This window comes from Periplaneta americana, chromosome 6, assembly GCF_040183065.1.
Source record: "Periplaneta americana isolate PAMFEO1 chromosome 6, P.americana_PAMFEO1_priV1, whole genome shotgun sequence".
NCBI classification, from domain to species: Eukaryota; Metazoa; Arthropoda; class Insecta; order Blattodea; family Blattidae; genus Periplaneta; species Periplaneta americana.
The window spans coordinates 54,121,654-54,144,103 of record NC_091122.1 but is presented as its reverse complement, the minus strand read 5'-3'; the positions used below and the strand labels follow the sequence as shown (position 1 = coordinate 54,144,103).

The following is a 22,450-nucleotide window of genomic DNA, read 5'->3' as shown; positions in this document are numbered from 1 at the left end:
GTGGTAGTAAAATTCGCTACTATATTCTTAAATAAATCACTCCATTAGTCAAGTGCAAGGTTTATGCAGTACAACGAAGATGTTTTGAATTCACCAAAAGAAAATGCATATGTATTTACATAACAAAGGAATAAAGGGGGAAAAAAAGGTGTGTTTCACGGAATATCATTTAAATAACAGAAAGTAAATTTCCGGTTAATGCTCGCCAAAGCGTTAAGTACGTAACTATGACCACGATGAAGTTTTATTTGTGGGGCCATGAAATTATTCCCTACTTTAATTGTATTATTGTTACGAAACAAAAACTGTCATAAAGGCCATGACCGACTAGAAACATCGATACTGAAGAGATAAGCCCATTCAGTAGTGATGAAACAAAGAAAATGCGAGAGAGATTTTAGTTAGAGATAAAATGGACACACAATTTTGATGACCATACTGTTAGTAACTGGGGAGTGCTTGTAAGATCTGTCTTAATCTTCTATGTAGAAATGTCGAACAAACAAATTGGTGGTCCTGGGAAAAATCGTTGAAATAGATGAGAGTAACAGTGGTGCTAACTCTGAGTAATGTTCAGAACGAAGGAGGTAAAGAAAAAAAGAAACGAATTTCTCCTTCTAACGACACCACAGACCAAAGTCATATTCTTATGTTGGCAACATTGTGTATTTAGTTAAATTTGGTCGTAACCATAATGGCATGGTTCAAATATACCGTGCTAATTCTCCAGTTTGGCGAAAAAATGATTCATTAAAAAATAAATTTAAATAAAGTCAAATCCTTTATCTAAAAGAATGATCTATAATAATGTATAATATATTCATCGTATACAGTAAAATTAAATAAACTTACTCCTAGTCAAAATTGATCATTTCGAAGATCATTCAGAAGACTTCACGATCCACTTCTACATCATCTCCAAACTGACTAATGTGGTATGTTATAATATAACATATATTATAATGGCGTTATAAATGCAGTTTTTCTAACAGTGTTGAAAATTTTTCCAAGAACTGAACATTGTATCCCATTTTCTAACTCCAAATATAAAATAATCACAGGGGATTCAATTTAGACTGTGAGCATCGTTTAATATCACTTGTGCTAGCCCTACTGTAACTGACTCACAAAAGCTCTATTTATATAGGGCGAACGGTAAGTAATATCACTAATTTCTGGGGGTTATTCTTTGAGTTCAAACAAAAAAGTTTAATACAGTTTTGCTTCCTTTTCGAGATAAAAATTGTTTTATATGAAATATTTCATAGTGCGTTCTCAGAAAATCACTGATTTAATTCCCAATATGCTCAGTCAATTTAAGAGAGCAGTGTATTGTGATCATAAATTATTTAAAGAATTTCAGTTTTGTCCTTTAAATGTGCAAAATGTAACTTTTCGTTCTGCAAAGAAATTTCATAATGTTACATTGATCTGATGAGACTTTTTGTTTACATTCTCCTCTTGAAAGTCTTGCTGATTGGATGATTGGAGTTACACTCACCTCCACTGTAGAGCAATGACCTCAAGTACTCTTTGCAGAGTTGCAACACGTTACATTTCGCATTCTCAAAACTATTGGACGTATCAAAATACTTATTTGACAAAAGTTGTTCGCATTGACTTCATCTATTTACCCTGTGAATTAATGTAACAGGATCCCTTCCACCAGGGGCGGCTTTAGAGGTAGTGCCGTTGTGCCATGGCACTACCAGAATACAGAAGGAAAAGGAGAATTCATATTTTCTGCTCAAAACCTGAGAGAAACAAGTTACGCTTATACAAACTCTACCGTCAATATGATCTTTGCAGCGAAACACGTTGTAACCAGTGTTTGGAGGATGGATCTGTGCCAGGCACTACATCCCATAAGAAATATAATGGGATGCGCGCGCAATATTCATGTTCGCTCGTCCTTTTCAGCATCTAAAACATGATCTAAAATGTGCCAGGCACAATTTGCCGCTGGCTTTTGCATTGCTTGTAAAACTGTATACATCCTCATTTTCTACGCCAATCCCTTACTACCTCTCTCTCTGTCTGTCCTTCCGCTTTGTCAGAACAAGTTTCTTAGAGCGAAGACTGCAACAATAAGATAATAAAATCTCTCCCGGTTTCTTGAAAACTTGGCTTGAGAAAGTTTTCACTTTATTATTACTACCAACAATACCAATTGTAGTGTAAACGTGTTAAGTCGTGAGGTTGTCATCTAATAGTGGTCGTGTTATCGTGTTGTGTACTGTGAAAAAATGAATTTGGTTGGCGCTTTATTGAAATCTCTGTTTTTAACCTTAACATATCAAACAAACTTCGTGTTAAAGAATTAGGCAGACCTATACCGCACTTAAATATTCATCAAAAGCAGCAAAGTGCTGAAGTTAACAGATCTCGCAAATTCAACCCAGATATTTATTTAAAAAACAACTGGTTGTGTGGATGTGATGTGAAAAATGCGTTCTTCTTTTTCCCGTGTGTTCTGTTCGGAGGTGAACTTAGCTGGTCAAAAGTGGGTGTGACAGATTTAGTACATTTATGGGGTAAAATAAAAACACATCATAAGTCAAAGGTTAATATGAATAACGTCTTCAGTTTGTCTATGCTGGGTAAAGCGAACACTGAAAATCAGTTAAATTCACACTACAGACTCGCGATTGCAAAACACAATGAGCAAGTTGATAAAAACAGATATGTGTTAAATTTAATAATAAATTGCATACGATTTTGTGGGGCACTAGATTTAGCACTAAGAGAGCACGATAAATCTGAGGAGTTTTGTTTGCAAAATAGACAACTTCAACAAAAAAATGATGGATTTATTTTCAAGTCAGAAGAATCGGCGAATGGGTTTTATCTACAGTATCGCGCATATTAACAGGTCATCAAAAATGCTCAAGTGCTCCAGTTGTATAAATTTTGGTGAGTGATTATTATTATTATTATTATTATTATTATTATTATTATTATTATTATTGCTTATTTCTTGTCTGATTTTGGCACTAGGCATTAAATATGTATGAGCCGCCACTGCCTTCCACCATGTATATGTATAAATCATAAAAATGGCCAAATGAACTAAGCGAGTCTTGGGATCACACTGGTGAGGGGTTATAAATTTAGGAAAGATCGAGAAACACACTGTGGAGTGGGCTCTACTCTACGTGGAACTTAAGTGTTCACACTGAACAGGTTTGCAAGCAATCGATTATTTTCAATTCTCTCCACACAAATAGTATACACTAGTGACAATAGAAAGTTAAGCTAGCAGTGGAGAAATCATCATCATCATCATCATCATCATCATCATCATCATCAATAATAATAATAATAATAATAATAATAATAATAATAATAATAACAATAATAATAATCGTTATGAATAGGAAATTGTGACTATGGAATATCAAAGATGTAATTAGATGTTGTCTGAATGTTGGAACAGATCATAGGAAGAGAAAGGAGACCACAAGTTGTACTCGATGTAATAGATTAGCGTTGGCCTATCTGTTTAACAATTTGCATATAGAACCAGTTAACGTCTGGTTTACTGATGTCCAGAGAGTTGCGACTCTTTCTCGCCGACTTCCTGCAGCAAGCAGCAAGTGAATTACTTTCAAGGTGCCGGTGTGACACTGAGATTTAATGATTCTCCCATCCCCACGTTCATGTCTAACTGCTGCCAGCTCCGATAACCTGATATTGATGGGGATATTACAGCACATAATGAGCCAACAAACTCAAACAAGTTTTATGCAAACTATCTCAACTCTGCACGGAACTTTGATGATGAACATGAAGGATGAGCGTCCCCCCCCCCTTCCCCAACACACATACGCATACATAGGCCTGGCTAAACACACACAAAACAATCTGTTATTGACACAAACCAGGGCTTTAACCATCACAATAATGTCTGTAAACAGTTCACTAATTTATTCAGAATTGTTATTGTATCCACAACTATATTAAGAATGAATATCAATAATGAATATTTTGATTTCTGGATTTCTATGAAAGCACCAACCATCAATTTGCCAAGACATTGTTTTGTATATAAGAAGTAGGTTAATAAAGGACAGAATGTTGGAGTAATGGTGACCTACATAAACTCAATCTCTTTATGGTGCATACAACAAGTAAATTATGGTGAAAAACATTCTTTATATGCCAGTATCTAAAAACATCCGTCCTTTCAATAACTTGCTGTCGATAAGTGTCACAATACATTATTCAGTCTATTGGAAAATTACAATACCAATAACATTATTGATTACAGTACAGTACTTCAACTGCAAATTCAATAAAATAAATGTGTCTCTTTCTATCCACTTGGTATAAACACAAAAAGAACCAGGAAAGACGTATAACCTATTACTAGAAAATAAAATATAAAAAACTTGATCTTTTTATTCTTTCGCAATTCACAGTATACTGTACGCATTTTTCCTGACCACATATTTTTCCATTGTTTTCAAGTTCTGTAATTTTCTTTGGCTTCACTTTTATTATATATTTTATATATATATATATATATATATATATATATATATATATATATATATACACAAGGACTTTAAGTGGTTCCACAGAAAGAAGTACAATGGGTTAAAAACTGGTGAGCGTGGAGGCCAAGCATGTTTACATCATGATGAGACGACAAGCTGCAGCCTATATTCAGGCAGAAGGTGGAAATTTTGAACAGTTCATCTAAGGAAATGTAAATAGATTGCATCATAATTATTACAGTAAACAAATGTAATGGAGTGCAATATGATTATACTTGTAAGCTTTACTCAGAAACCAAGAATTTTTGGACCCATGTTGATGTAACCATTTTTTCTAACATTCAAATGGAGAATCCATACCTGAAGTTTGCCCACTTTTTACGTTAAACCATATATAAAAATAAGTAATCCTACAATGATAAATATAATAATTTGGTTATTCTAAAATAAATCAATATTTCTCAGTTTCACTATGAAACTCGTCCTTTATTCAATTAAGAATATTTATACAGAGAAATGCAATTATGAGAAACAAATGCGCGAAGTAAAATAAAGAACCACGAGTAGCAGGATGATCCAGAAGCAGATATTGAAGAAGACTATGGGGAAGGACTTTGAAATACACTGAAAAATATAAAGCAAAATAAAAACAAAAATCAATAATTTTAATACCGATTTGGCAATTTCATACTCACCTACTGGATCGCTGACTACCAGGTTTTAACTTGGCTGGACTCTTTGGCATGCTGAGTGGCAGTGCAGTGCTGAAATAAGTCTCTTGTATCACTTCACGCAGTTTCTTAACCCAAGTTTGCTTCCCGTCAAGAGATGATGCCTAAAAGAAAGCATTTTCATTTATAATACCATGAAAGAGTGTTTGTAACTGTTGATACTCATTAACTATATTTGATTTTATTTATTGTATTCAGAGCTGGGCAGTATTTGAAATACATTTGTATTTTGTAATTTGTAAGGATTTTCGAAAGTATTTTGTATCTTGTATTTAAATACATAAAATTGATGTATTATGTATTTCAAATACTCAAAATACTTTCTTCTTCTTGTGCTTCAAGCTTTAGATTTGGATTTGAAGAATGAACTTTTGTCTTATTTGCCTACACATTTCAGATGTGCTAGCCTTACACTTAGTTTTCTTGCCACAACTGATTTCCTTAATGCCATAAAGAAATGTCCAACAGCATCAAGGATCCATAACCCAACACTTGCTAAATGTTCAGCATTATGGAATGCGTCTAGGAGACACAAATCCTCAGAAATTATGTCAGATATCTTGAAATATTCATTAAAATTTTCTTGCCCAACTCGATGGAATTCTCTTTATGACTCAATCTCTCAAATATTGCCATTCAAGTATGATATAAACAGTATATGCAAAAAACTGGAATTGCCAACCTTCAAAGATGTTGAGTTTCAGTACCCTGAAGAATATTTTGCAGTTCTGAAACCCATTGTCGTAGGCCTTGATTTATTGCAAAATGAGAAGATGTGCTATTACGGCCAACTTTTGTCCACATTAATTTCCCTCAAAAACAGATTACATATTCTGTTATCTAGTAATCTACGCCATCTATTCCAAGTAACTCCAATCCTAATAAGTTCGCTTTCATCAAGATTTAAAGCTATGTTTGACCTGATCTCAGAAGCAAATTGAGCTATTTTGACAGCTTGCTTCCACTCATTATTTAAGATGAGATGGCTACCTGACACTGCCTCACCAAATGATAAGAAGAGGATACAGAATATATGTGTGAAATCAGCTGAGCAGTTCTCTACTACACCTTTGTTCAGTTTAGATGAGGAAGATGATGAAAACAATTTTTTTATTTTCAACTCAAGTACGACAGACTTTGAAAAGCAAAACGAAAAAAACTTATCCACTGCGGAGTATGAGCTCATACAATTCTTCAATGGCAAAGGGACAATCCTGTGCTCTCTAGAGAATTACCCAACAATGAAACAAGCTTTTATAAAGTATAATACAAGTTTGTGTTCCTCTGCGCCTGTAGAAAGACTGTTCCATTTTGCAGAATTTATTCATTCACCACCAAGGGGATCCTTATCTGATGAACTTTTTGAGAAACTGTTTTTTTGAAAGGGAGCAGTAATTATTCAGATGTAGCATAATTTCATTGCTGACTGGGAAAAGAAAGAATGTTCAGTTACAGTCTTTATATAAAACTTCGAGATAAAAATACTTTTAATGTTAATATAATATTTTATATTTTCAGTAATATTGTTATTTCTTTATATATTGTATCGAGTATTTGAAATACAAATGTGTTTTGGTTAATTTTTTTGAAGTATTTTGTATTTGTATTTCAAATACTATTCTTTGAAGTATTTTGTATTTGTATTTGAAATACTTGGATGTCAGTATTTTGCCCAGCCCTGATTGTATTCCACAAATATTATACGTCTGATTGAGGTCTTGATTGATATGTATATCTATTATCAGGCAGTACATCTCACTTCACGATATGTGTCAGAGGAAGAACAATTGTTTGTATGCATCTGAAGTCTGATTAGTGGAATATGTAGCTAATCGGCGATGTATGTATTGGAGGGGGGAAAGGAATTGGCCACCTTACCCCATTATCTCCTGGCCTAGTTGCCTTATGAGTGATGGCTCATTGGTGTTACTTATGAGGTTCAAACCTGTCTTCAGACAGTTGACTAAACAATAACACCACAAATATTACATCAGCATTGTGACTTTCAGATGTGGACCAAGTCTAAAATGATACAAAAATAAATAATAGACCCTACCAATACATAGTAAGCCGATTAATTCAATTTACAAGCATGAACAATTCATCAGCTGAGTAAAAGGTATGAGTATGGAGAAAATTTCTTAATTCTGTTCTAAACTTTTTCTCGTGACCCTTCAGAGATTTAACATAATTAGACAGTGCAATTAAGACTGCAATACTGAATAGTGAACTCTTTTTGTAACTGTTGAGACTAATAGATGGTCGATGGAGATCGTATTAATTTGTATCTTGTATTAAAATATAAATAGCCAACATTTCTTCAGCTGAATTTCCCATATCTTGAACAAAAATCGGAGAAAATGAAATAAATATAATAATCCTTCAATAAGTGTCTTATTAACCTAAGAAATAATACAAAAATTACATTAGGTCAATACACAATTAAACATGACTAGCGCTTTTGCCAATTAATGGCATCTTCAGGTCTATTAGCATATAATGCTTTGAGCATAAAGACATAGATAAATGGCAAGACCATAAAATATGATGAATTGCATGAATTGAAATTGAAGGAGATTAATTAAAAACAGTATTACATGAATAACTGTACAAACACATAATAATGTGTATAATGCAGTGGCGGCTCGTGGGTATTGAATTCAGAGGGGCTGCATACAGTATAAACCATGAAACTTATCTTATTTAAAGATTAGTTCCTTGCGCCTTGTCTTGTAGGTTGCAAACGTTTGAATCACCTTCTTATTAAAGTCCGAGATGTCGTTTAACATGATCTTTTCTATGGACAACATGGCTAATGCGATCAGTCTCTCCTCTCTCATGTATTTCTAAGATAGGATTTTACTCTTTTCAAATACGAAAAGCAACGTTCTGGTTCGGAAATTGTCATTGGTATGGTGATAGATATGCGTAGTAGTTTCACAACTTCTGAAAATGAGGCCTGCAAGTTCTCAGACAGAAGAAGCTGCAAGAGCTTGAACTTAAACTCTCCTAAATATTCACTCTTCTCAACCCAGCCACGTTCAAGGTGTTATTTATAATATGTTTCGCCGAATTTGCATTTTTATTAACCTTTTCGTTTCCGAGTCCAGATAGAATCGCTATCAAACAAATGACATGGCGTGGCATGGCATTTTTAATATCACAGCCTGTCAACCACACAAACTTCTTATACACATCACAATTAAACCTCCTCATATATTCTTTTTGTCGGCTTGTCAAAACCTTTTTTATATCTAGCACTGGTTTAGATCTTCCTCGACACAATTTCACATTTCTCCTGAATTGTTAAGGTACAGTACTGAACTGAATAGACTGTAAATATTGTACAGAATTAAACATTGTTGCTCACAACATTAAAGAAAATGTAATCTCCATCTTACGATGTTTGGTGACGTATACACGTCCGTTGATGTGACATATTAATGAATTTAAATACTATTATAGACTCTATAACAGAGTCGCCAGTATGAAAGGATAATTCCAAGCCTTTGGCGTGAGACGAACTCGATAGCTTAGTGGTAGAGCGCCTGACCGGAGAACAGGAAGTCGCAGGTTCGATTCCCGCTCGAGGTTGTATAATTTTTCTTTCATACCATGGCATGATTGTGACTATAATAGTATTTAAATTCAATAAAGAAAATGTATTTAAAACTGCGCGCTATTGACAAACTGCTGTAAATTTTGCAGCGCCTGGTGACACTGAATTCATGGGAAAGAGGGCAGCAGGGGGAGGGGTGAAACTAAAGCGCAAAGCATCCGAGACAAGACTGGCAGCTTCAGGGGAGGAAGTGGCTTCACCCTTAGTCCTTGTCTCTGGCTTCGCTCTGGCAGCATCAGGGGAGGAAGTGACTTCACCAAAGATTGTGTGCATGTCGAAGAGAGCGAAATTAAAAAAAATTGGAGCAGCAAAACAGAGACTATATAATAAATGTATTTCATAACATAAAACGAGACAATGAGCCACAAATGTCTGGGGGTGCTGCAGCTCCGCAGCCCCTCTTTAAAAGCCGCCCCTGGAATAATGTAATAATAGTCATGTTTAATTGTGTAATGACATATTGTAATTTTTGTATTATTTCTTAGGTTAATAAGACACTTATTGAAGGATTATTATACTTATTTCATTTATATGCTAATTTGTCGGACCAATATGCCTCTTAAATTTAAAAAAAAAATATCAGAGTCAAAACATTTTCCATCAATTGCTTCAACAATGCAATGAACAGGGTGATGATTTGCTCTTAAGAATAGAACAGGTGATGAAAGTTGGTTTCATCATGTTGATTCCAGAACCAAACACCAAAGCATGGAATGGCATTACCTATAAGTGCCAACAAAGAAGGACCATGTCCTTGGCTTTTAAGATTATGAGCATAGTGATCTGATATGTTGAAGGTGTTGTTATAATTCACTTCCTGGCTCAAATGCAAACAGTTAATGCAGATCGATTCAGGAAAGTGTGAAAACACGTCGGGCACAATGTGACAAACAATCTGGCAGAAACACCATTCTTCAACATGACAAAGAACGACCACAATAACGGCACAGTTCACCATACAATGGACTGGAAACAACTGAGAGATTCTTCTTAAAGGGAGTATGTTACATGCAATATGAATATTTAATAGTCTTCCTGAGAACATTAAAAACACAAACAAAACACTAGTCTTTAAGATCAAACAAATTAATGTATTAATCCTCTGTATATATTTCATACAATACTAAAAATGGTAACCACCATACTGTATTTTACATGTTTGAGCAGGGCTGGGCACATTACGTGATTCTGAGAAATGAGCGCTGTGTGCTTTAAAGAGCGCATCTTGCGAGCACTGTGACGTAAGCATACTGTACGTCATTCAGTATCGATGCAGTGGTTGACTCTGCAGTATGATGGCGAACTTTGAAGACGGAGCTTCCACTTATACACTAAAGCTGCCCGCTACTCCCAATGCTTTTAATGTATCATGGGAGGAGTTCTTTTTCGTAGAGGGCAGTGGATTAGTAAAATGTTTAATTTGGCATAAAACACTCCAACTGATTAAGAAGTTCAATATCCAACGACATTATTCTTTACAACATGCTACTGAATATGACGAACATGTTGGTAATGGACGCCATAAATTAATACAACTTAAACAAAATGTTTCTCAGGTACATTATATTAGAGTATCTATTTGATATTTATATTGCATTATAAGTTATTATACATTCAGTAATATATAATTTTAAATTATACAAGTAGGCCTATTATGTTATATCATAGTATAGTATATTACAGTTTATGATCTATCATACAGTATCATATTATATCATATAAAGTTACATAGGCCATAATATTATAAATAGCCTACCATTATGTAATTGATAAAGTAATGTGCTTATGGGTTATGTAAATAAGCCTAATGATTTGTGTGTGTGCATAGAGCGAAGTTTATTTTATTAAATTAATAATAGTGTTATAAAGTCTGTACTGTACAATGGATTGATGTAATATCCTTATAAACCATTATGTACTGACAGACTGAAAGAATAGAACAACCGTGGCTCTTGTTATATTAATGCAGGGAAGGTAGCTATAATGTGAGTCCGCCACTGCGTGAGCGTTCTGCTCTGGCTTGCCTTGCGGAGCGAGAGCAGCTCTGGCCGGCTAAATGAAGCCGCTCTCATGCCCGGCCCTGTGTTAGAGAATAGGGTAGATTAAGAGGTGCAGGAATCCATATGTCGTTCATTGGCTTGCACTGCCTGAATGGACTTCTAGTGCATAGGCACATTAAAATTGACAGAGTGCTGGCAAAAGTACAGTAAAATCCCTCGTAACCAGCACCCAAATAACTGGCAATATCAAAAGAACGGCACTTTTGGCTAGTTAAAAAAAAAAAAAGTTTAAATCTGCCACATTGCCACAGTTTGAGCCGTCAGTTTTGCCACATTAGGAAGTTCGCACGAACTTTAATTTTCAGTGAACATTCAAACCTAAAATTAGTGTATTATTTGTGTTGTGTGATGTGTTTTAATAAGGAAAATCCACACAGTTTTTTATGTTTATTTAGTTATGTTCAGGTCGTCAGTGTTACCACATTAGGAAGTTCGCACGAACTTTAATTTCCAGTCAATATTCCAACCTAAAATTAGTTTCGGAATATGTATGATAAGAACTTTCTTGTGTTAAATTTTAACGCACCTTGTTAACATGTTTCGACCTATATTCGGTCATCGGTCATTAGTGCATTATTTGTGTTGTGTGATGTGTTTTAATAAGGAAAATCACGTTTTTATGTTTATTTAATTATGTTTGGGCCGTAAATGTTACCACATTAGGAAGTTCGCACGAACTTTAATTTTCAGTGAATATTCGAACCTAGAATTAGTGTATTATTTGTGTTGTGTGATGTGTTTTAATAAGAAAAATCCACACAGTTTTTATGTTTATTCAGTTATGAGCAAGTGATAGAGAAATAAGCTTCACATGGCTGCAGTTTCAACATTTGGCACCATGAAATACGAATTTTTTTTTTGTATATACCAGTATTTATTCAATTATCCAGCAAAATCTCGTATCCAGAACTAGTCTGATCCCTTTGGTGCCGGATAAGAGGGGTTCTACTGTATGTTGATTGAGCTGAAGATAAAGTACGGAATCTTTAAGAAATAATTTGATGTACATGTACAGTTTCCTTTTACCGCTGCAAAACATTAATGATTATGACGTTCAGTGCAACCTTAGTATATTTATCATCATATAATATGAGCTGCTTTGAAGCACTATATTTAGAGCAAATATGTCATAGGAATTACAATATATTTCACTATTTGTATATATTTATTAGAAAAACGCAATTTTGTAAAAATAAATTTAATTGAGATTTTTTTGACAATCATTAAACAACGGCAATAATTCAAGGAATCTGACAAACTGTGTCTCATTTGAAAAAATTCAGTGCTAACACCTACTTCAGAATAAATTAAGTCCTTTTCCAGTATGTACTATACTAAAAAAAAATATAGTTCTAGAAGACAATACAAACAGTATTACAATACGAACAGTTTATGCTAGACACTTCAAATGTTGGGTAATACAAAAACACAAACTCTAACATGAAACTAACCTTAAGAACGATTCTGTAGTCTGAAATGGGGGCCCGCCCAGTCCATACAGCAAATTTGCACTCATCTCCCTCAATGTGCTCCGTTACTCCAAGTTCAGAAGTCTGTAATAAAACAAGAAAACATCGCAAATACTCAAAATACAACTTAAAGTATATTTTAAAATTCGCACTATTTAGGCTATATCTGTAACAGAAAATAAAAACAAATTACAAGGGAAACGAAATTTGACGAAAAATAATTACAAATATAAGACATTTTATGAACCAGAAGTCTGACATATTTATGCCTTCACTCAAAGAACCATAGCATTGCTATAAGACGATAACATCGTACAAAATATTGGAAGGCAAGATGGCGAATGACTTTATTGTCATGTGCCTAGGTACTGGCCCAACAACAGTATATTCCACTATAAATGAAGGAATTGATAAACAATTCCAAAGAAATGGACGTAGAAAACATGGACACAAATCACAGCTAAATGCCCAATTTGTAAAGAAGAGGAAGAGAAAAGTGATGGTGGTGGTGGTACTAACAGCACTGACAATGATGGTGGTGGGGATGAAAGCAATGACATTGGTAGTGACATCAGTGATTTAAGCTGACATCAGCATTTTGTAAAGTTGGTGAGCATGCACACATGGATAGATATATATAGTGGAGTTGAATCACACGAAAGAGAAGCACATGGAGTTGGGCTCTTAATCCACAAAAAATTCAGACCAAGAATTCAATATATTTAATATGTATCACCCAGATTGCTAGTAATAGTCATGAAAAAACCAACATTTATCTTAGCCAGTGTCTATGCTCCAATAATAGTAATTGAAAACAATATTATTGAGCAAGTTAGCTAATATAATTATCTTGCAGTTCTAATAACATCTTACGGCAATTTAAATCTTGACCTGGAGGCCTAGGCGACAATATATGGAATAATAAATTTTTAAGAACAGAAAAAAAAAATTATACAACCATTGTTCATCCCATTCTTACATATTTTCTGCAGAAACTTGACCAGAAACTGTAAAAACAAAACAAATAAATGAAACTACAGAATGGAAATTATAAGAAAACTTGGAAATGCGACACGAAGAGACCATATCGTCGTGTGAATGCAAGAACTAGGTAACTCGAAATTTGCGCTTTTTTAGTTACCTCTTTTATAGCATAGCAAAAATCGCACAAAATGTAATCCAGGATCTAGGTAACTGATCGAACGATACCAGCGACATCTATTTTCCAATGTAACAAATAGGTACAAGAAAAGGAGACATATTCCTTAGTGCAATAAATAAGTAAATAGGCGATGTCACAAAATATGAAGAATCAAGTTACCTAGTTCTTGCATTCAGGCGACGATATATTAGAAATGAGGCAAGAAGGGAATGGTGTAAAATTCAACCCATTAATGATTGGGTAAATGTTAGGAGAAATGAATGGAACAAACATGTAAGCAGAATGGACAATGACAGGCTAGCAAAAACAGCAAGAGATAAATCGCCTAGAGGACATAGAAGCATAGGCCAAACGAGAAAGAGATGATCCAACAATAGTTTGAACAGACTTTTAGTCTAGTTTTAAAATTTTAATGCAGCTAAATTTTAAAATGAAGTTGGAAGAAAAATAAGAAGAAGAAATATTAGTGTTAACCAGATTTTTAATATTCAAATTTTACTGTTACTTACCATAAGCTTGTTCTTGTATAAATATTTGGCTTTGCCACTAGAGTCCTTGACTTCTTTACTGAATAGTAAGTAGAGTTCAAAGAGGAAGATGTGTCGCTCACGGCCCTTGCGAATGATCTGTTTTGGGTCCCATACATGGAATGTATCTTGAAGGATCACTTCTCCTAGTTTATCTAATGTAACATCACAGCCATCCAAGAGTGACAGATGCATCGCATCATTCGCTTTCTTTGGTACGTTAAGCATTACTTCCAGGCCATCCTGTTAACATACGAAATTTCTTTGTATTAAGTACCAGTAACAGAATTAGAAAAATATTAGCTAATTAAAGGGCATTAAACAAAATAGCAGATAAATATTTTATTATTTTAATGCCGTATATTGTGGAAAATAATATTCAGAGGTTATGGCTCACAATAAACTACTATTAGACGATTTTTAAAAAGAAAAAAAAAAATACAAGATTGAAATTTTATTAAAACTATTGATGTGAGTGATGTGACAGACTGTCTTCTAAGTAAACTACAAGCAAAATAACAGAATACACGAACAGGTAAATTGTATTTATTACCTATAGCGAGAGTTTCTAGAAAATACAAGATAAGAGATAAAGACATCAATTAGGTATGGATCTAAATTAGAAAGAAAGCAAACGGTGCACATTGGACTATTATCCATTTCTGAAAAAGAAAATCAAGACTTTTAAAGATTTGCTATATCTTTGTCTTAAGGTGATCTGCAAACTTACTGTTGTAACGACCCCAACAAGTAAGAAACCCCTTCTTACCCCAATTTCTTTTCTTTTTAAGACCTGAAGACAAAGATAGAGCTAATCTTAGAAACATTGTCATTTTCTGTTTCATTATTAGCAATTGAAAGGATCACATCTACACCTACCAATTAAGGATAAGAGAAATTATAGTCCCGACGCTGTTATTTCCGGCGTGACTCCGCCTCTTTGCTTACATCTTAGAAAGTGAAGGCTCTGTAAAGTCTAGGTAGGTAGTATTGTTCGCCATTTTTGTTCTTACGCTGCCGAGCTACCATACGAGGAATCTATTTGCCACACCGTTAAACATTATCATGTCGTAGCTCCTATGATAATAAATCAAATGCACTGTAATTCAGCAAATAATTGAGCGGCAAATAACGTCTTCGTGTGCTTTCTGCGAACGCCAACGAAAGAGCTAAAATGGCGGGCGATTATATTAAGTATTTATCGAGCCTTAAGAAATGACTCAGCGAATAACAAGACGCACATGTTTAAATGTAGCTGACCTGCAACGCGATTGGCTGCCGGAAATTAGAGCGATTGGACTATAGAAGAATGACTAGGGAAAAGGGCAAAGAAAACAAAAGACGAGATGGAGGATGAGGTGAAGAACAGGGATAAGAAGGACGAGCACAAGAAGGACTTTGGAGACAATAAGATGAGCACAATAACAAGGACGACAGAATGTTACATTTCTACTATAAAATGAATTTTCTACAACAAACTCTTCACTTTTCTAATCAATCATTCTTATTACAATAATCACAATTTACAAAATTAAGAAATAATTTACAAGATATCATACTGAAAAAGGTTTGATGAACAGCATATATATACACGTACCTTAATTTCGCCCTGTCCTTCTTCACAACAGGACTGGAGGTCCTTGAGCAACAATTGGTATTTTGTGATGCGCTGCACAGGCTTGATGAGATACGCTGCAATGGGATGCTCTACTTTGTGCTTTTTCTGGAGTTCCTCAAAGAAGGAGCCGCCATGTTGCACCAGCAATGAATTTGACTCTGGTTTGTTTTTGCAGTATTTTACATACATGTCAAACTTTTGTGCCTGCATAACCAAACAATTAGATTAAATTAAATACAGCCTCAATGAGACAAAGCATTAAATATGAATCTAATAATTTGCTACCGATATTTAAATGATCTGATTCTTGTTGATATCATGATGGATTATATCCAGTGTGAATGTTATTTCGTCGCAGTCCCCTGTATGGGAAATGGAAGAGGTTTATTTTTTGTCCTTGGGATTGAATGTTTGTCCATTGTCTTGTGCTGTCCTACGTTGTCTCTGCGGTATAACTGTGCTGTGCTGACCACACTACTAGTGAGGCCCAAAATGTGTAACTGTCAATTGTTGATTCACAGATATATACCTTTCCTTACACCACATTAGATTGTAATTCAGTATGAAAAGAAGAGGTTAAGTGCGACAAAGAAAGAAATAACGAAAGAAGAAAGTTAAAAGATTCTACTAACAGCTATAAGTAATCTTGTAGTGTAGGCTTTCACGGCCGGAGTCTATAGATCTAGATTCATTTTCCGGGCTGAGAGGCCGTGGTCTGTTGCTTGGTTTTCGACCCGCACAACCAGCCACAGAATCAGTTGCCTCAGGTACGCCGAGAAGAGTTTTGCGACCTCGGATACCACTCCACTCAAGATGTCTGCCGCAGTTGCAGACGGAACGTCTGGTCGAAAACCAACCAACAGACCACAGCCTCTCAGGCCGGAAAATGAATCTAGATCTATAGCTATAAGTAATGTCTTAATGTCTCTCAGGCGGCAGGGTAGCTAAACTGGTAGAGCAACTGGCTACGAAGTGGAAGGTCTCAGGTTCAATCCCGAGTGGTAGCAGAATTTTTATACACATCTTGATTACACAACTTTTAACACTGTATCACTTCGGAATATGTATGGTAGACTTTCCTGTTCAATTTCAACGTACCTCATTTACATGTTTCGACCTATTTATGGGTCATCTTCAGAACTGTCGTTGTTGATCTTGGTGCCACTTGTTCTGTTTCCTGTGAGGGTGTGTTCCTGTGGTATAGTGTAGAATCAAAGAGTGTGTGTGTTTTGAAGTTGAGTTGTGTATTGAGAATTTCGTTGGGGTGTGTTTTTGTGTATCTGTATATTTCATATTGTTCTAGTGTGTTTAGTTTCTGGCTTTTTGGTTGAATGTGTAGTATTTCCATGTCTGTGTTGATGTCTCTGTGGGTGTGGTTAGCATTTGTGATGTGTTCTGCATATGTGGAGGTGTTTTGTAATTTTGTTATGGCTGTGATGTGTTCTTTGTAACGTGTTTGAAATGATCTGCCTGTCTGCCCTATGTAGAAGTTGTTGCAGTGTTACATTTGAGTCTGTATACGCCTGTGTGGTTGTATTTATTTGTTTGTTTGTGTTGTTTGTGTGTTGAAATGTTTTCGTAGAGTGTTATTTATTCTGTATGCGATGTTGTAATTTAATTTCTTGAATAAGGTTGCAAGTTTGTGTGTGTTTTTGTTTTTGTGTGTTAGTGTGATGTATTTTTTGTGTTCTTGTGTTTGTGTTTTATTCAAAACACACACACTCTTTGACTCTACACTATACCATAGGAACACACCCTCACAGGAAACAGAACAAGTGGCGCCAAGACCAACAACGACCAGTTCTGAAGATGACCCATAAATAGGTCGAAACATGTAAACGAGATACGTTGAAATTTAACACAGGAAAGTCTTACCATACATATTCCGAAGAATTTTTATAGTTGCTAAAACTTCCAGAATGGCCCCAAGGTTCACTCTGTCTCTTATTAAACTGACTTATCAGGTATTTCCCCAGTGTAAAAACAGCGTTGTCAACAGACTTTGTAAAAAAAAAAAAAAAAAAGTCTTTGAACAGCAATAAAAAGTCGCTAAATCACTATGTTATCAATGGAGAAAATTTTATTCTTGCTGCTAATGGGACTTTAAAAAGGGTAGCTAAATAATACTTAAACAATATAAATGTTTAATTAATTTTATCGCTGTAAATAGTTAAAAGTACAGGAGCCAGATCTAGAGACTTCATTGCAAATTGGTAACACTGCTGAGTAAAAGGTACAGTATTAGAAATGTGGAGCCAACAACATCACATCAAAAGTGATGAGGTTATGAGAGCCTGGAGCTCTACTTCAATCCCAACAAGCGCCTTCATGGTGTGTAAAAGAGGTATACATTTAACGTCTCTCATTTTTACTGGTTGTGATCTTTAGGGCAATATTTTTCGTCCACATAACACTTTTAGCTTAGCTCTTGGTTAATTTAGGAGCATACTGTGTTACTGCAGGTCACTGTAGTTTGTGTATTGTTACACAAAAAGAAAGCATGAAAGTGTTTTTATTTATCATTTTTCTGTATAGAAGTTTTGTACAGTCTTTTGGGTAATATTTACTTCTTTCAAGCTAAATAAGTTATAAATAATAGACCCAAATTGATTTAATTTATACAGATACATATACAGTACCAGTATTTCACTCGTACTGGTATACCTTAAAACATTCTGCAACCACTGACACTGTTCCGATATGTTAGGAAAATATTATATTAAAGCAATGAAAATATAAGGAATTCATTCATTCATAGTGTTCTGCCCAAGGGCAGGTCTTTCACTCCAAACCCAGCATTCTCCAGTCTTTCCTATTTTCTGCCTTCCTCTTAGTCTCCACATATTTATTTATTTAAATTCAAATATACAGAATAAAGAAATATAATTACAAAACAAACAAAGAGAAATACAAATAAAATAATACAAGCAATATAAAAAAAGAAGATACAATAGTATTTACAAAATTTGAGACCGAATGAGCAGCGCTCATGCTCGGTCGCAGTTCAGATATAATATTAAAATAAAAAATAATAATAATAATAATAATAATATAAATAAATAAGTAAAATAAAATAGGAACTAAAATATAATTACAGCGGCAATGGAATTATATAATATAATATTAACACTAGAGAAGAATAATATCGCACATGAAAAGTAGGACTAATATATATTTCAAAATTATAGAATACAAATATAATATAGGTTGATTAATTCATACACATAGGCTATAAATTTATTTAATCAAATTGAAGATATTAACACGTTTCTAATTTTCTTGTTATATGTTAGTGGGTTACATGTTAGAAGTTCTGGGTGTAATTTAGTTAAAGCATTGTACAACCGAGGGCCAATATTTATGCTATGCTTTAGACCAGCAGATGTGAGACATTTAGGTTCTACTAATGTTGAATTAATATTTCGTCTTGTGTCATAATTGTGTGTCTGTAATGCAAACTTATTACGATTTTTATGATAAAATTTTAACAGCGTATACTTATAAATTTGTTCAATATTAAATACATTAAATTCAGAATAAATTAATTTAGTTGGATAATCGAAACGTTTCTTCAAACAAATTTTAATTATTCGTTTTTGTAGTAAATTTAACGGACTAAGATTAATTTTTGTACTTCCACCCCAAACAATTATACCATATTGAATGATAGACTGAATAATGGCCAAATAAACATTTCGTAGAACTCTAATAGGTAAGTAGCATCGAAGATTAACGAATTTATAAATTGTTTTACGAAGCCATTCATCTTAATGAGGACTGTAAAATACAATAATTAGTAACAAAACTCAAATTTTCACTGAATAAACACAAGACGAAGACCATGGTCATAGGAAGAAATGTATAAAGAAGGTAAACTTGTGATTTTAAATGAGGCAGTAGAGCAAATGGACAGCTTCAAATACTTGGGGTATACTATAAGCAGTAACATGAGCTGCTGCCAGGAAGTCAAAAGAAAGGTAACAATGGCAAATGAAGTTTTGAAAAGAAAAAGGATCATCTTCTGCGGACCTCTGGAAAAAGAACTAAGGAAGAGATTAGTGAAGTGTTTTGTGTGGAGTGTAGCACTGTATGGGGCAGAAACATGACAGTACGACGAAGTGAAGAAAAGGAACTAGAAGCACTTGATATGTGGATATGGAGAAGAATGGAGCATGTGAAATGGACAGACAGAATAAGAAACGAATCTGTGTTGGAAAGAGTGGGTGAAGGAAGAATGATGCTGAAAATGATCAGAAAGAGGAAAAGGAATTGGTTGGGTCACTGGTTGAGAAGAAACTGCTTACTGAAGGATGCTCTGGAAGGAAAGCTGAACAGGAGAAGAGTTCGGAGCAGAAGAAGATATCAGATGATAGACAACATTAAGATATGAAGAGTCCACTGCAAGAATGATGGATGTCATTTGGAATACATTTTGCAGGAGAAGCAATTGAAAGTTTGAAATGCTTAGCACTCAAAGCTTAACTGTGATTTTCCGATCATTACTGGACAATGACTATCAGTTTTAATGCCATATAACTCTCTATGTAGACATTCTATATGTCTTAAGCTATGCATTGACAGTCTTGGTTTATTTTCCACAAGAAAGTGACATCCATCATTCTTGCAGTGGACTCTTCATTTATGGATCATATGTGGTGACCAAGAGGAAAGCATAAAATAGGAAAGACTGGAGAATGCTAGGTTTGAAGTGAGAGACCTGCCCTCAAAATGAATAATAAACTGAAGTTGCTGTACATGACGTAATTTATGAACTTACCCAAGTAACAAAACAATGGCCAACATCCTCAGGCATGGTTTCATATTTCTCCAGCTCGCGGAGGAACACATCATTGTGGAAGTCATGGATTTCCTCCATGTTGCCAAATATGACGTCATCCTTGGCTTGCAATGGAGCCGGTACATTTGCTCCACTGGAGCGCATCTCGTCCAAAAAGAACTTAATACAAGTTTCCAAATCCTTGACATAAGTTCTTTCTGTTTGTAAGAGCTCTGCCATGATGAACCTAAATGCAAAGAAAACAATTCTTACAAAAAAAGAAGAGAAAGCAAATTATAAGTATTTAATTGCTCTTCCTCAATTTTTTTTACAGTGGTGGCTCGCGGAAGTTAGAATCACAGAGGGACTCAGTTATAAAAAATCAAATTATAAAATAAAAACGTTGAAATTCCATTTTAGACTGAAAAATTATGTACTGAAAAAAAAAAATACAAACATATGTCCCAATTCAAATAATTAATCAAATTAAACTGGTCGGACAAGTGAAAACAAAGGAAGAGTAGTGCCTCAGAGTTCTCGTCGAGATGCTGCCACCAGGCTCACCCATAGGAATTGTGAGTTCCTCCCCTCCTCACCAACAATTGTCAGTGCCCTTCCCCCTCGTCAATATTTTAATGAATGTTGAAATTCTATAATTTAAATACAGTACTGAAACAACAAGCTAAGGAAATTTTATCACGATGTTCCCAGAAAGAAGGAAATAACCCTTCAAATAAGGCAAATGCCAAGAAATTCGGGCCACAATATCCCTGAATATCACCGGCCTCATTCATCACCAAAATCATATTCATAACAAATCAGCAGTAGCGGACTGTGGGTTTGAAAGTTGGGAAGGCCAAGACGTGAATGATGAGAATATAAAAATATAAGGCCTGTGACGTACCCTATTACCAAGCACAGAAGTTATAGTTTCATTTTTGGTGATACCGATAAGCTTATATTATTTAACTATAGCAATTTTATTTTCCACCTTTGCTTATCTTAATGTTATTAGTTTACATTAACGTTTTCGATAGTCTTATTGTATCATCTTCAGATGTTAGGATGTTATGTCAACATATGTGATGAAAACCTAGCCTCATTTTATGTGGGTTATTCAAATGCATAGAACATATCATGATTTCCTAGTCTAGCTGGGGTTGAGTAACTAGAGACATAGAATTAGGTTATTTCACAGCAACGATCAACCCCAGCTAGACTAGGAAATCATGATGTTCTATGCATTTGAATAACCCACATAAAATGAGGCGAGGTTTTCATCACATATGTTGACATAACATCCTAACATCTGAAGATGATACAATAAGAGTATCGAAAACGTTAATGTAAACTAATAAAATTAAGATAAGCAAAGGTGGAAAATAAAATTGCTATAGTTAAACAGAAGTTATAGGTTTTAAGAAGTTAAAATTAGGTTTTCCAATTTATGTTTTAGGATTTTAAATCTTATGTTTAGGAATTTATATGATTTTACGGGAAAAAATAATAATAAACAACATACTATTAATATATTACAACGGCTTTGTAAATATTGCCTCTCTTTAGGACATTCCAAGTCCTAAGCTACGAATTAGGTCTTTTTAGGTCATACTGAATTTAAGAATGTTACAGTACGCTTTGCTACAAAAAACGAATAAGAAAAACAATATTTCGAGAGTAAGTAGATAGTAACAAAATTGATTTGAACCTAACAATCCGGGGCTTGCTCATTACTATTACATAGTCTAATTTTACGGCAAATTAACTCGACGTTCCTCTTTCTTCGCAAACCAATCAAATAGGTCGCAACATACTGAACAACTGCTACTAGAAGAAGCTAGAGACAAATCTTCATTTGTTTCTAAACTCTCGATATATTTAAAATACTGAATGAGTAAATACATCTCGTAACACAAAAGAATAACCTAGATGTTGATACAGCGTCATAAAATAACCCAATAAAATAAATAAATAAACACAAAAGAATA

General features: G+C 34.5%; 1 protein-coding gene across 6 annotated transcripts in view; it reads right to left on the bottom strand.

Annotated features, from left to right (window-relative positions):
* Positions 1-22,450, bottom strand: part of trio (trio Rho guanine nucleotide exchange factor) — a 2,234,512-nt gene that overhangs the window by 887,201 nt on the left and 1,324,861 nt on the right. For all 6 annotated transcript variants that reach the window (XM_069828117.1, XM_069828118.1, XM_069828113.1 and 3 more), the window contains 5 exons: positions 20,463-20,709; positions 15,665-15,889; positions 14,050-14,310; positions 12,361-12,462; positions 5,195-5,334 (listed from right to left, as the gene is read on the bottom strand). In XM_069828117.1, coding sequence (XP_069684218.1) covers positions 5,195-5,334; positions 12,361-12,462; positions 14,050-14,310; positions 15,665-15,889; positions 20,463-20,709 — 975 coding nt within the window. The remainder of the gene's footprint in view (positions 1-5,194; positions 5,335-12,360; positions 12,463-14,049; positions 14,311-15,664; positions 15,890-20,462; positions 20,710-22,450) is intronic.